Source organism: Phalaenopsis equestris, unplaced genomic scaffold, assembly GCF_001263595.1.
Source record: "Phalaenopsis equestris unplaced genomic scaffold, ASM126359v1 Scaffold000002, whole genome shotgun sequence".
NCBI lineage: Eukaryota > Viridiplantae > Streptophyta > Magnoliopsida > Asparagales > Orchidaceae > Phalaenopsis > Phalaenopsis equestris.
Window position 1 is genome coordinate 41,822,370 of NW_018164444.1, and position 15,943 is coordinate 41,838,312.

At 31.8% G+C, this 15,943-nt stretch overlaps 1 protein-coding gene across 1 annotated transcript; it reads left to right on the top strand.

Annotated features, from left to right (window-relative positions):
- The first annotated feature begins 459 nt into the window (after nucleotides 1–459).
- On the top strand, nucleotides 460–14,620 carry LOC110034507 (serine racemase). The gene is given in 8 exon segments (XM_020738764.1): nucleotides 460–536; nucleotides 1,678–1,895; nucleotides 2,001–2,087; nucleotides 2,191–2,421; nucleotides 13,366–13,439; nucleotides 13,539–13,598; nucleotides 13,601–13,721; nucleotides 14,119–14,620. Coding segments are annotated over 7 exon segments (993 nt in total). The 5' UTR covers nucleotides 460–536; nucleotides 1,678–1,719; the 3' UTR covers nucleotides 14,363–14,620.
- Nucleotides 14,621–15,943: the final 1,323 nt, after the last annotated feature.

Sequence of the window (15,943 nt, forward strand, 5' to 3'; positions counted from 1 at the left end):
ACTAGTCTCCACCAGGATATTTCTATGTTAGGAGATTCAACCGACTAGTTTGTTCGTGGTTCTCCCTTTATTTTGTTGTTACTCCATGGACAAAGCTTAAAGTAGCTCCTATTTGAAAGCCAAAAAAATTTCTAGTAAGCAGAACACATGCCTAATTTAAGCCCAAAAAATATTCAAATAACCTGAATTAAAAAAAATAAAAAAATAACCCCACCCGAATTTGAAAAAATTATTGCGTGCAGACACCGCATGCAAAATTTTAGACTATATAAAAAATTTAGAGTGGGCCCACTCAAACAATAAAAAAATAAAAAAAATCTATTTCAGTGGTTCAAACTGGACACCGCGCATAAATTACGTGCGGTGTCCGTACACAATCAGCGCTCCCCAATTTGACTCATTTACACATTAATGTCCATACATAAATATATATATATATATATAGCCGTAATTCTTTTAATAGGATAAAAGAACATGAACATCACCCTGAGCGGAGTTCGGTGATCTGCATCACTGTGTTCCGCAAAAAACGCACGGTTCGTTTCTCGACTTCAATTTAAAGAGGAATCCTTGTTTTGAAACGATTTCCATGCCGAGGATCGCGATTTCCGAATGTCTGATTTTCTAAATGAGTTTCTTTTCACATTGAATTAATCATTGTTTTCTTCACGGTTATACTTCGTTGTTTGTCCGGAATTTACAAGCAATCGTTGGATACTCTGCAGTTGTCGCGATTACCTTCTATCAAAATAATGGAATCTGTTAATGAACCGGTGGAGTTAGGTCATTTTAGAACTTTGACGCTGCATTCGGGCAGGGAGAAAAAAGTTATTTTGATTGTTAAGAGCATAGATGTTTTTAGATAAATTGCTAAAAAAAGTATACTTTGTCCTTGCCTGGTTAAATATAAATGAATCAGAAACTTGCTGCATAGCCTTATTACTCTTTATTCTGCATAAAATATACAGTTCTAAGAATGGATTACTGACTAAGCTCTGTGATACCCGGGTGCACAAAACACTCCACGTTCTGTTCTTACTCTTGCGAAGGGCATTTACAAACACACCATCCTAGTCTTATGTATTTACATATCTAACACCTAAAAGTTATTTCTTGCATTTGCACCACCCAAATCCTTCACATTACAACAAAAATACCACCATTTTAACTTTTAAAAAGTGAAATACACCTTTTAATACATAGGTAAGGTGTCACGCATGTAAAAATTGAAGTTTAGGTGTTAGATTTGGAAATACATTAGAATTGAGTTTTATGTATGTTTCTCTTCTAAATAAGAAATAATCAAATTTAATTGCTATGCATCTTCCATGTAGATTTGCATTTGGATTTGAAATGAAAGAGCAGGAGAATTTTCTATAATCATTCATTTGTGCACCTTTTGTTCCCTAACATAGAGAAGTAAATGAGGTTTGCTTCTAATTATCCAAAAGAAAAAAAGGCTGTATGATGTTCAATAAAAGATTTCCTTGAAATTCAACAACCAGGTAAATAACAGATGCTATTTCCCTTCTTTCTAGTATTTCGTTTTTGAACTGATTAAATTTAAAAAACAGTTGATAGCTTGACAAATCTGCAGATGTTTTCTTAGCATTTAATTAAAGATGTATATTTTTTCTTTTGTTTCATTGCTTTTATGTATCTGTATCTTTTTGTTAGCATGATGAGAATATTGCACAATCACAGCTTATTTATGTTATAATGGAGGGAGTAAATCAGTTGAATAATCAAAAGTATGCTGCTGATATTGATTCCATAAAAGACGCACACACTCGCATCAGCCCCTACATTCACAAGACTCCAGTTCTGTCCTCCACATCTTTGGATTCCATTTCGGGAAAACTGTTATTTTTCAAGTGTGAATGCTTTCAAAAGGGGTCAGAGGCTTTATGCATTTTATTGGGCCACTAATTTTTTTACGTGGCTTTTATTTTAGTTTGGATATAATCTTCTTTATGATTTGCAATAACTTTTTTCTTTAGAGGATCTTTTAAAATTAGAGGAGCTTCAAATGCTATATTTTTGCTAGAAGATGATCAGGCGGCTAAAGGAGTTGTTACTCATAGCAGGTCAATTATCCTATAATTTCTCAAGAATAGATTTGTGATCCTGATTTTATTATGGTTTCGCCACTTCATTTATACAAAGATTTTCATGTTCTCTTGATTATAGTGGTAATCATGCTGCAGCAGTTGCTTTGGCTGCAAAACTTCGTGGAATACCTGCTTATGTTGTTATACCAAAAAATGCCCCAGCATGTAAGGTAGAGAATGTCAGACGCTATGGTGGTCAGGTCATTTGGAGTGAAGCAACTATGCAGTCTAGAGAGAGCACAGCCAGAGAGGTGCAGCAGAGAACAAGTGCCAATCTGATCCATCCATTTAATGATAAGTGTATCATAAGGTATGTAGTTGAAATTCTTGTGAAATTTTCAGTATTCCAACTGAAATTGTGGTTTTTGTTTCTTGTAACTATTTTTTTGAAATTTTTGAAGAATAGAGTGATTGTGAGTTAGCTTCTTATCTAGTTGTATTTGGTTTTTCTCGCATCTCAATATTTGTATCTATTGTTGAATTAACGTGTAGAATTGGCATGTTCTGTATCTCCATGATGTTTGATTATGAACCCAGAAAAAAAAAAATTGGGCGTACTAATTGTTATGCATTGGTATGCTTCTAAATTGCTGAGGTAAAGGCAGTGGCTTTAATACGATGGTACTTACTTGTATGTGAGTTGGATTCTAATTAAGATTGCCTACTGTACCGTATCTTCTTTCTGAAGTCTAAGTTTGCTGTAAGTCTGTGACACCCATTAGATATTTCTATGTGATAGCAGCTATCAAATCTGATTTATGTCTTTGGATTCAGATTTTCCCAGGTGCTCATTCAGTTGATTGTAACTGCAAAGCATGTTTTAGGAAGTATTTTGTTTTCACTTTTTTGAGTCTAAAAACAGAAACGTCTTTTAATTTTGGGGAGGTTTGTGGAGTTCAAAATCAATGTACTCTTCAACTACATACAACCAAAGACGAATTTAACAAACTTTGCTGCTTTTTGAAGTATGATTTCTTACTTCAAACAACCAAAAGAGCCTCAAGGTGCAACATTTTTCATTATATTTTTTATTATTCATTTATTATAATATCTCAATTTTTACAATTTAGGGAAACATCTTTAATAAAAACAATTCCGTTTCTTCCATCTTTATGAATACCCCTCTTTCCATTTATAGGTAAGGTCACTATCTTTGTAGCTTGCAAATTTATAGGGTTTCTAATTTACTGCAGTTCCACCAACAAGAGTATAACTAAAAAGGTTGAGAAAACTATTATCTGTTATGGTTAAGTTGAAGGAATTTTATGGTTCAAAAATACCATTTATCCACCAACAAGAGTATAACTAAAAAGGTTGAGAAAAGGAATTTTATGGTTCAAAAATACCATTTATAAACTTAGAAGTGAATGGAAGTCCCACGTATGACAACATCATAATTCTACAGACTAGAATGGGGATTGTCATCTTTTGTACCGAGATCAGAAGAGAATGGTCGAGGCTCATGTTTGGTTGTTTGCTAATAAAAGAACTTCACAAAACTTAGTTAAATGATTTCTGATCTAAAATTTAATACTTCGAGGATTTTTCTCTAATTAAAAATGAAATATAGGATATACATTAACACTTAACCTGAGGCTGTGCTCTCTTTACTTAGCATATAAATTATTGCACCCCGTTTACTTGTTCTACATTCCTCTTACTACTTTGCAATGATGTGAAGAATCACAAACTTCATGCATTCACTTCTATCATAAATCTGAATCTTTGAGCACCTAATAGCTTTTATAGTCAGCCGGCCACGAGATCTTTCTTTGTCAAGCTAAAACAACCCGTTTACCTATTGACTGGTGCATCAAGTTTTTTTTTTTAAATTTAAGTATATATCTAATTTAGGAGACTTTAAGATATGCAATAATTCTTGTAATAAATATAGTAACAAAAATATGAACCAAAATATCCCAATAATCTTCTCCTTGAGTACTATGCCACATGAAAGGTTTGTTTGGCTTCACCTTGACAGTGATCTGACTATGCTTGTATACCCAACTTCAACTGTCCTGCATGAGGTAGTGCCCCCACTCCATGGAGTTCTTGCGCCACACTTTCATTTCGGTGGAGTATTTTGCAGAGTCAAGCAAACATGGTTAATCAATATGTGGTGCTCTGCTATATTTATGAAGATATTGAGGCATTAAATCTTCATTAAGACAATTCATGGATGTGAAATATTTTGGCTAAAAAGTTATTTTAAATCCATCTATTATTCAGTAGAATTTCAAGAGAAATGTTAATCCTTTCATTTAGTATAATTCTCTTTACACCCTAATTTTAATCTTCGATTGTCCATGAAGTGCATCGAGTTAGTATTTCCCGCATCTCTAAGAAGAAAATAACTCACTAGTGTTATTTATTTTAGTCATGACATTTCCATTTGCCATATATCATTGTAACTAAGTGGAATGCAATGGCAAAAGAAGTGTTAATGTCGTCGGAATAGCGATTTTCATTAGCTTTTTTTTTTAAAAGCTGCACCAAGTTTATCTAGATTTCCATTTTCTTCATTAGATCTATATTTGGTGCTTCTAGATTTTTAAATTCACTAAATTATCAAAATGTTGATGTAATGATGCAGAGAATGTACATATTATCTATTGTTGGTTTATTAATTCTTCTAAGATGATTTTGAAATAAATAGAGGATACGACAATTGAATGGTCAAAACTAAAAAATGTAGGATGGGGATGTCTCCGGTTGATTAAAGTGGTGTAATTTTGTTATATTGCAATGTGACTGACCTGAAGTAAATGATTGACTCTACAATCAGGTTTCCGCTAAAATCTCTTATGAAGCTCAAGACACCGGCTTGAGGATTTGAAATATTAGGCACATTGAGCTTAGGAATTTCTTAAGACAAAATCTTTAAATTTGATTCTCATGTAAAACTAAATCCTAAGGTGAAAAATGATCTTTCTATGTTAGGTAGTGAACACTTTGTGCTCCATATTATTTCTTGAGGTTATGAAAGTTGGACACAAGGAGCTAAATGCTTAATTTAAATAGAGAAAATTTATACTAGTGAATCTTGTGTAAAAAAACAATCTTATACTCTCAAATTGTGCTCTTGAAGTTCGAAAGTGCTTTTTTGAAGATATATAATTGAAGCTGAAGAGGTGCTATAGAAATAAGAAGGACATAGGGAATTTCCATAAGAATAAGCTCAAAATCATATTTCCTATATCTATCTATATTATATATATATATATATATATATATATATATATAAAAAAACCAGAGCAGCTTGATGGGCGAGAAAAATTGTGGTTGCAGAAGCGATCAACCAAACAGAAGCTGCAGAAGACTGCAGCATCAGTAAACCTTTCCCCCCACAACATCTACTTGGCTAGCAGAGCTTCAAAAATCAAGAATTTTTGGAATAATCATATTTTACTGTTTGTAATTTTTTTTTAATTATTGTCAATTTTGCTAGGTTTGAAGGATTTATGTTTAAATCATGAATCCTTAATGGGGTGAAATTTTTAGTGTAACATAAACAAAGTTTAACCAACCATCTGAGAATTATATTATTCTCCATGTAACAATGTTTGGATGCAAGTTTAGATTTTAGATTTTCATAACCAGATTTGTTAAAGTGTTATAAGAAAACTATTGTCAAATTTTCAGAATGTAAAATAGTTTATAGTAGTCAAAATAAATATATATATATTTATTAGGTGTTTCATTGAAACAAATGCGAGAAAAGGTTATTTTGGTCTTATTAAATTTAAATTTCATTTTTTCCTTATTTTAAGGATCATATAAACCAATGGGATCATACAATTTTCACTTGGTATCAAGTTCCAAGGATTTTGGAAAGAGTCCTTAATTAATGAGAAACTTTTTGTAGGTGTACATTGTTTGAAGGTGGTTTAAGGCGCAATAGGACAAGAGATAAGATGAATAACTATTTCTAGATTATTGCAGGAATCTGCATTGACTAACTTCGGGTGACACTGCCAGGCGGCAATAAGTTCATCCAACTTGGCCGGCATAGGACAATTTTACTAGACCATAGTCACCTTGTAATAACATAATCCAAGCATTAAGATGTGAATCCAACTAGCCACAACTTTCATAATAACCCCACATCATCTCCCTCTTTCTTTAGTTTCACGGCCAAGAAAATTCTTTCAACCAAATCCTTGTTTATTGTTCCTCCATCTCCATGACTAAGAGCCACTCAATAAAAGTGAGCTCTCATCTTCATCTTCTTGTCTTTCTTAGTTTTTTTTTTCCTTTTCCTTGTAGACTACTTCTCTGTCCCTTTTATCTTTCTTTGAGACATAATTCATTCCCTGTCCTTTTGCTTGATTTGATATGAAAAGTTTTAACTTCTTATTAAACATATTTTATATTAATTAATTCATTGCTATCTACTCTTTATGTTTGGATCATGCTATTATGAATTTTGAGAAGATTATAAAATAATTTATAATGGTAGATTAATGTTTTATGTTAATAATAATAACAACAACAACAACAACAACAACAACAACAACAACAATAATAATAATAATAATAAGAGTATGACAATTTTGGAGTAATTTATATTGAACAAGTTTGACAATGATATTCAATGCATTCATTTAATATTTAATTTAATTAAGTTTGAGAAAAATAGAACTCATGTTTTCACATATTTGATCATTTATTTTATTTTAAATATTAATTTAGGATTCATATTGCATAGGACCTTCTAGTTGAGTTTTATTTAATGTCATGGTTGAATCTCAAATAGCGCTGAAGTTTTGTGCTGACTTGACGCAAGTAATATTTATTTATTTAAGGATAAACATAAATTTCTATTTTAAGAGTGTTATCTTTGATAAACATACATTTCCATTTGCAGGTTGTCAGTTTTTCCTTTATTATTTAGTTATTTTCCATACATACTTTAGTTGATCTATTTTAATATTCATAATGATGTATTAAGTTGCATTGATAATTTTATCTTGATATATTGGTGTACAAATCCCTAAATATCAACTCGATTGTTATAGCAATAATGTTTATTTTCATTCAAACAGTCTACTTTGATTACTATAAATTTATTTCCCGAAAATTATATTTTGTTAGAAGGTAGAGTCGTTTAATTATGAAATACATGTTAAAATTTTGCTTATATTTTTTATTAATTGTATGAATATGTCTGGTAATGTATAAGTTGGTAAACTATTTTTGGATATTGGCTAATTGAGTTGATTGGCCCTTAAAGTGACGACTCTATCGATAATTATCAAATTTTTATGGTTTTGTGCTTCTTATGGATTTTAGAGTATATTAATAAAATTGACCATAAATTTATAAGACGATATACTATAGAATTGTAAATGATTGATGATTCATTCGTGGATATGTATGATTATGCTCTATATGGAATTGAAGTATCTAAAAATATTAGAATAGAATTGCATTAATTACAATTTATTATAATAATGATCATGATTATTATCATACTAGAGATTATTTAGAATATGTGGCACTCTATTACTCTAATTTGATAACTTGGGGACATTTATTATCTATTATTATACAGTGAATACTGCCTTTTTTGTTGTTTATGTTGTATGCCCCAATACTTTATTGTTTATTTTTAATAAGTGTTACTTATTTGATTTGAATCATCAAACTCACTCGTTTATAGCTTTTCTCATAACTGGTTCTTTTAAGTTATTTGGTATACCAACATTGCTGGAAGAAACTTCCTAGTAACAGTATTTTATTTAGTTTTATTTAATAGTCTTTTATTCAGTTTTATTGAGTTTTTATTGTAGTTTGTATTTGTACTTCTGTTAGGGTTGGATAATTTTGTTTACATGGTTATGCTTCTAGTCATTTTTTCATTAGCTATTATTTTTATTTTCCTAAATCATTATAATTGTATTAATGCTATAAAAAGCTATTTTTCTTCCTAAATCATTATAATTGTATTAATGCTATAAAAATCTATTTTTCTTCCCTTAATTTCTCTTCTTTTTTTATATTTCACTTATAATTTTCCTTTTGTGAGTGTAAAATAGGATTATATTGATCTTGATTTTTAAATCTTCTTTCAAGCATTAATGTCAATTCGTTTTTCACATCCTGTGTTGCAGGGGTGAAATTTTTTTCGGACTCAGGATGTGACATATTTTATTACGTTTGCCAAGTTGGCTGGTTGAACTTAGTTTGAATTAAACCCAAACTACCATTTGGTTTCATCCAACTTTGTTGATAAATAATCATAAACAATTTGGTTGGTGCTCTTAAACTTCCATATTAAATATGTATATTAAATGTTTGAATATGAGCAATAATAGATTCTTTTATGTGTCTACTTAATTTGGAAGGCGGGAGGAATCTATTGGGATTTGTTCTTATCCGTAGAAATCTGCAAAAGGAAGATTTGAAATCATGTATCACAAAGTATTTTGCAAATTGTTCTCACCTGTAGAAATTTTTACATGTTTATGGCTTGATTGGACATTTTGGAAGTGAAAACAATTCTGACCAATGACTTCAAAATTAAGGAGAGTACCGGGGTGAAGTGTTGATTTGCTTTCTTATAAGCTGTCAAAAAAGCTCGTTGTTTGCGAACAACTCGTGTTTGACTCGTTAAGTAGCTCGTGTTTGGCTTATTCGTTAAGTAAACGAGCAGAACACTAACAAGTTTTTAAAGTTCGAATTATAAACGACCCGAACACGAACAACTCTTTGTTCGCTCGTGTTCGGCTTGTTTTAGCTCGAAATGTAAAAAATATATATAATTATTTATATAATAATATATTACATATATTATTTATATAATAATATATTATATATATTTATATCTAAGTTTAAATCATAACACCTCGTGTGGTAACATGGTTAGTGCATTCTTTTGCATTCATTAGTCTATGTTTGAATCCAACACTTTACATCTATTTTGTTTCAATTTAATTTTAACGAGCCAATTTCTAGCCAAACACGAAAATGAATATTTAAATCGACCCGAACACGAATACACTGTTCACGAGCCAATTTCGAACACGAGCAGTTCGAACGAGCCGAATACAGCCCTACTTATAAGAGCCTTGCTTATAGGAGTCATGCCAAGTTGCCAACCATTAGAAGATATTAGGTGTGGGGAAGCGTTGTTTTTTTTTAAGGAAAAAAAGCATATCCGCATTATATAGACTATCATACTGCATCGGTGTCCATGGTTGGGTTTTTGGGGATCAAGCATCAGTTTTAGCCTTATCCCATCTATTTGAAATTGTTGTTACAAATTCTTATTTTTCATAATTTTTATTGAGTATTGTTTGATGTGTTAAATTGATTCTTTACAAATTATTTGGAATATTTTTTTATGTTTAATCTATGAATTATCTGTTATTTTTTAATTCTATGACACTAATTTTATTAACTTATCTTAGAGGGCATATTTTCTTTCTTTTTTTGCACATTTCAAAACCTGTTGTCTATTTTAATTCATCTTACATTTAATAGATGTCACTCTAGCTTTTTTTAGTCTAGTCATTTCTTGTTTTGTTATTTTTATTGCATCAATCCTAACATTCTCATTTTTGCTACACTTAACTTAAATATTAATGATTTTCTATGACCCAATTTGATTCACACAACATTACCAATTGCCTTTTTTCTTATAAATTTACTCATAAGCCTTAATGATATCCTCTTTTATACAGATCTCTCAATTCACTATTTCACTTTAGCCATTCATCCTTTACTTTGAAAGGTATACCCTATCTATATTTTCTATTCTTACGTATCATAATTCCATGTACTTTTAACTTATCATAGCTAGTTATCACCTCATTTTCTAAAATTATTGAAAGATAATTGTTAATACCACGCTAAAATTACTATCTTATACATTGCCTTTGTTCCTCAAATTTTAAGATTTTTATCTTTTAAATACCTTTAAATATTTTCTCCACTTTTCTAATCTTTCATTAATTGTTGTGGTTGTCTAACCAATTGAAATTTATATCATTTACAAAAAACATACACTAGGTCAACTCACTTTGAGGGATTTTCAGAAGCTATACAAAAGGATATTCATTCATTTGATGATCTTTGATGTAACATATAGTAACTTAAAACTCTTGAGTCACTTCTCAACTATTAATAATAGCTAGTATTCTAGTATTTATATTTTTTAATAATATTAACATTTTCCTCACAAACTTCTCTGCCTTAAAGCAGTCCAAATCAAATTTCATTATATTTGATCATATGTTCTTTGATAAATAAAGATAAAAAAGATTATTTTTTTGTTCTCAATACTTATTTAATAATTATCTTAATATAAATCAATTTGATGCTAGACATTACTAGAATCAAATCAGATTGTTCTTTGAAGCAGTCGTAATTTTTTTGATCTTACATTTCATTACATCAGCCCTATGGCTTCATTGTATGACTCTTTTAAGTTTTTTTCTTCCATGGCACAATTTTGAGCATCATCTTTGTTTTTAAATATTGGTACCAAAATATTTCTCCAATCATTTGGTTTTTTTTTTGTTTTTGTTTTTGAAATTCTATAAAAAGATTTGTTGAATAAATCATTGCAATATCCTCATAACACTTACAAATAATTATCGTCAAGGTATCTCTTATGAAGCTAAATGTAGTAAAATCTGCTGTCAAGAGAACCGCAGGACAGTAAAACGGGAAAAAGAAAACCGCAAAGAAAATGCAAACAAGAACACCGAGAACTTACGTGGTTCGGCCCATAAGACCTACATCCATAGGAGGGAATCAAGAAACAATTCACTAAGACAATCTTGAAGATTACACCGCACAACTTCAATGACAAACCAATCTCCTCTAGCTCTCTATCGATCTTGATCTTGATACAATATTTCTTGGTTCCTCACTTTGCTCTAAGAAATTTTCTCTCCCTTAACCATCTCAATTCATATACATCATTTTACACATATATATATAGACAATGACTCATACAAGATGATTGGTTAAACACTTGTCATAGTCAAATGACCGTTGTGTCCATTAGTTATAGAAAACTTCCTTATAAACTGTGGCATCGTCTTCGTTCACATAATTGAGAGTCATCATAACAATTCTCCACGTTGAATCTTAATTACAAATCTCCATAAAAGAGATTCAGAGATTCTCTCCACAAGCCAAAATCATTCTTTCCGGTGAATTTCTCGATGTCAAACTTAGCAGATCCCATTTTCTTGGCTAGAATTCCCACAAACAGCGCCAATTGTAGCAGAATTTGCTGCCAAGGGAACCGCAGGACATCAAAACGGGAAAAGGAAAACCACAAAGAAAATGCAAACAAGAACACCGAGAATTTACGTGGTTCGGTTCATAAGACCTACATCCATGGGAGAGAATCAAGAAACAATTCACTGAGACAATTTGGAAGATTACACCGCACAATTTCAGGGACGAACCAATCTCTTCTAGCTCTCTATCGATCTTGATCTCGATACAAGCTTTCTTGGTTCAAGGACGAACCAATCTCCTCTAGCTCTCTATCGATATTGATCTAGATACAAGTTTTCTTGGTTCCTCACCTTGCTCTCATAATTTTCTCTCCCTTAACCCCCTCAACTCATATACATCAACTCATATACATCATTACATATATATATAGACAATGACTCATGCTAGATGACAGGTTAAACACTTGTCATAGCCAAATGACCGTTGTACCCATTAGCTATAGAAAACCTCCTTATAAACTGCGGTGTCGTCTTAGTTCACATATTTGAGAGTCATCATAACACTAAACTTTTGTTTTTATGATTTTTTTGGTCATTTTACTCCACCTTTTTAGATCAATATATAGCATACTTTATTGTATTATTTATAGTTTTATAACATTTTATATTGTTATATCTTTTTATTAGCAATTTCTCATAACTTTATCTTTTCTTAATGTCTTCATCTTTGACCAAGATAGTATTATCCTTATTTTAAATCTAATATGTTTGAAATTCCTATATCTATTTTTAATTATTATAGTTATTCTATATATCTCCTTTTCTCTTTCCTTAATACCAAGCATATTATGTAAATAAAAAAAAATTAAAACTTTTTTTCTCAGCATCCTTTTTGCAAAGCTTTTAGCTTAGATATAATCATTATAAGATTAAATAATAGTCAATTTATGTCATTTTTTAAGAGCTTATGCCTTTTCCTTAAAACCCGTTATACCTTGTCATTGAACTGCAAAAGCCTCTTTATTTGAGAAAAAAAGAAGTCTCTTATTAGTGCAAGATTTATTTTTAAACTTCCTAAGACTTAATTGATTCTGCTTATTTAAGTCAAATCTTATAATCCTCTTATTATTTGTTCACCCATTTATTTCAAAGTTATTCCTCAAATTACTTTTCTAGTCCAACTTGAGGAATATAAGAACCGACCCCATTGATAATTTTCTCGTAGACACTTATCTTAATAGCAATTACCTTTCATTAACACTCTTACCCCTACTTATCACCATAATTTTGGTAGGCTGCGATGCATTGCTTTCACAGAACATCTTAACACTAGCAAAATTTAGATTTGGATTCATTTCATTTGTCTTTATATGACATTATGAATGTTTGTTAACCTACCCTTAACTCTGAATTTTTCTCATTCTGTTTAGATATTGCCAACACTAATAAAAAAAAAATTGCATTAAAATTATAAAAATTTCAATAATGATAATAGTAAAAATAATGACTTTTTTAAAATAGATTTTGATTGTTACTACAAAATGGTATTGGGAATGTTTGAAAGGACTACAATTGTAATAAGTGGTTACATATGGTGATCACCAATCAACATAACTTCAAGACAACTAATCTCGTTTAACTACATCAACAAGCTTGGCGGCGCCTATATTTGATGGACAAAAAGTTCACTTAAATTATAAGAAAACTGAAAGATGAAGCCAATGGTCACGATTTGACCATTGGATCTAATAAAATTCCATATTATATGCTATATGACTAGTTTTATTTTTGTGGGGGCTTTTACTTTCATACAACCCAATTCCTATGTATTTACTTATCTAACACCAATACTTAACTTTTTTTGCATTTATACCTCTCCAATTGTTTATATCACATAAAAAATGCCGCTACTTTGACTTTTAAAAGGTAACGCATACTTTTTCATGAATAGATAAAGTGACATATATATGTAAAAATTGAAGTATAGGTGTTAGATATGTCAACACATAGAATTGAATGCTATGTATGCAAATCTTCCTTTATTTTTTTGCTGACAGTGGACAAGGCACCATATCATTAGAGTTGCTCGAGCAAGTACCTGAGCTTGATACCATAATAGTTCCTATTAGCGGTTTGTACTGAAATCTCAGAAAGAGCTCTTTTATTTCATAGAGCTTTCATGTACTTTTTACTTATTCTAAACCATTTCACATATATTATCAAATTATAGGTGGTGGTTTGATATCTGGGATTACATTGGCTGCTAAGTCAATCAATCCCTTTATAAGAGTTTTGCTGAACCCAAAGGCGCTGACGATGCTGCTCGGTCGAAGTTATCTGGAAAACTAGTCACACAGTCGGACACAAATACAATAGCAGATGGCCTCCGAGCTTTTCTCGGTGACTTGACTTGGTAACCAAAACAATTCATATATCATTATTCCTGAATGCTTAACTTATGTGAAATTTTAACTTTAGCTTACCAGTCTTCGACTAATTTTTGGAAATTTACATACTTAGCACACTATTCTTATTTATTTGTATATCTCACGCCTAAACTTTTATCACTTTGGTGCTTTAAATCTATTCATTAAAAGGTCAATTTCACTTTTAAAAAGTGGTATTGACACTATTTTTTATGTGATGTTAAAGATATGAGTGCTATGTGTGTATGTGTTGCTATGTGTGTAAATATGAAAGTTTAGGTGTGAGATGTCTAAATTAATATGAATTGTGTGCTATGTATGTAAATGGCGTAATAATTGAAATGTTCATTGCTGATTTATGTGTTTGGTGCGATATGCGAGCAGGCCTGTCGTCCGCGATTTAGTTGATGATGTGATTGTTGTAGATGACGAAGAGATTATACGAGCCATGAGGCTTTGCTATGAGGTTCTTAAGTTGGCTGTGGAGCCGAGCGGAGCCATTGGCCTTGCTGCTATTCTCTCTGATCAGTGCAAGCAGAAGAGTTACTGGAAGGACATGAGGAAAATTGGGATCATTCTTTCTGGAGGTAATGTTGATCTTGGAGTGCTCTGGGATTCACTCAAGTGAACATTCCATGGATTTTTTGTTGTTGTTTTAGAAGTTCGTGAGAAAGAGAGAACACTTCTAAGAGGATAACAAACACTATCACCTGCATTGATTTTGCTTTATATTGAGCAGAAATGGAGAACTGTGCCCAGATAGTTTGGTCGAAAGCAGTTTTGTGGTGTTTCAAATCTCATCTTTTTGCTTGCCTTATTTATAAAGTGGGAATCCCCCGTTCATCAATAACTATTAATGATTATATGCCAATACATGTTGCCTTGAGCTTTGTAGCCAATAAGTCTGATACGGTTCTTGGTGGATTTCCACATAGAAGTTAAGGCAAGTACATTTTATTGCAATAATTTAAAGAACTCAACATGAATATAAAGATAAACACTTATAATTCGAGAGATAGGTAATCTCTCCCAATTCCTACGATTCGAGTGGTAGGAAATCTCTCTCAAACCTTAAACCTAAGACTATTGACACAATCTCATGCATACATAGGGTCTATTTATACTAAACAATAATACATAATAAAAGACTAAATTTCCCTTATATTAAGCACCTTTGTAATAATACTCCCCCCACTCAAAGTGGAAAAAGTGAGGGTGTTCCTCCTCTGCCACCATTGTCATCTCTATTTTTTTTTCTCCTCTACTTCTTTGTCACACATTGTGATAATTTGTAATGTTTGATCATTGCAACGATGTAGTGGGGTAACTTCTCATCACACCAAATACATAACCCCTTAACTCGCTTCTCTTGAATTTGTCTCTGTAAGATCGTTGAGTGTCTCCTCCTGGTCACGACCCATGATTCTTATCCCGTGTAGCCTCCCTCTAAACTTCAACTATTTGAGATTTTGATATTATTGTGATTGTAGCAGTTCGGTATGATGCTCCACCTGTGTTGCTCCTATTATTTTAATTTATGACATTATGATTTTCAATCAACTGCTCTAATATAATAAATTCTATCAAGCCCCCTTGTCCCAATGGCCAACGTGTTGCATATATGTCGGAGTTTAGACCTTTCATGAAGTTTTCCTCCAATTCTGCTTTAGAAATTCTACCCCAACCATCCTGAAAATAGCTCAAAGCTCTCCCTATACGCCCTGACAGTCTATTTCTGAGTTAATGCAAAGAATTGCTCTTATTGATCTCCTTTTTGAGTGGCTTTGAAACGTTCTAACAAGCAATCCTAAACTCTTCCCATGAGTGGATTTTGTATCTACCCCCCCTCCACTGAAACCTTGCTTGGGCTTTCTCCTCTGACCATAACCTTTGATGCCATGAGCTTACCCTCCCCATTTAATCCATTCACTGTGAAATATTGCTCCACCCGGTACACCTACAAATGTGTGAACTCCCTTAAAGATATGTATCTTCAACTTCCTAACTCTAGTATCTCTATCCCAACTTATTCTCCTTTCTCTTTTTTTTCCCTTGTAGCGAGGGTAAAACTTCCTCCTTCAATCTAAATCATACCCCATCCCGACTTTTCTCTTTTTTTCTTTGTGCTCCTCCATGTTGCTTCCATAACCCATTTTCCATGTTTCAGCCCAATTACTTCCAACGAAGATCTCTAATTCCCCCACCCCCC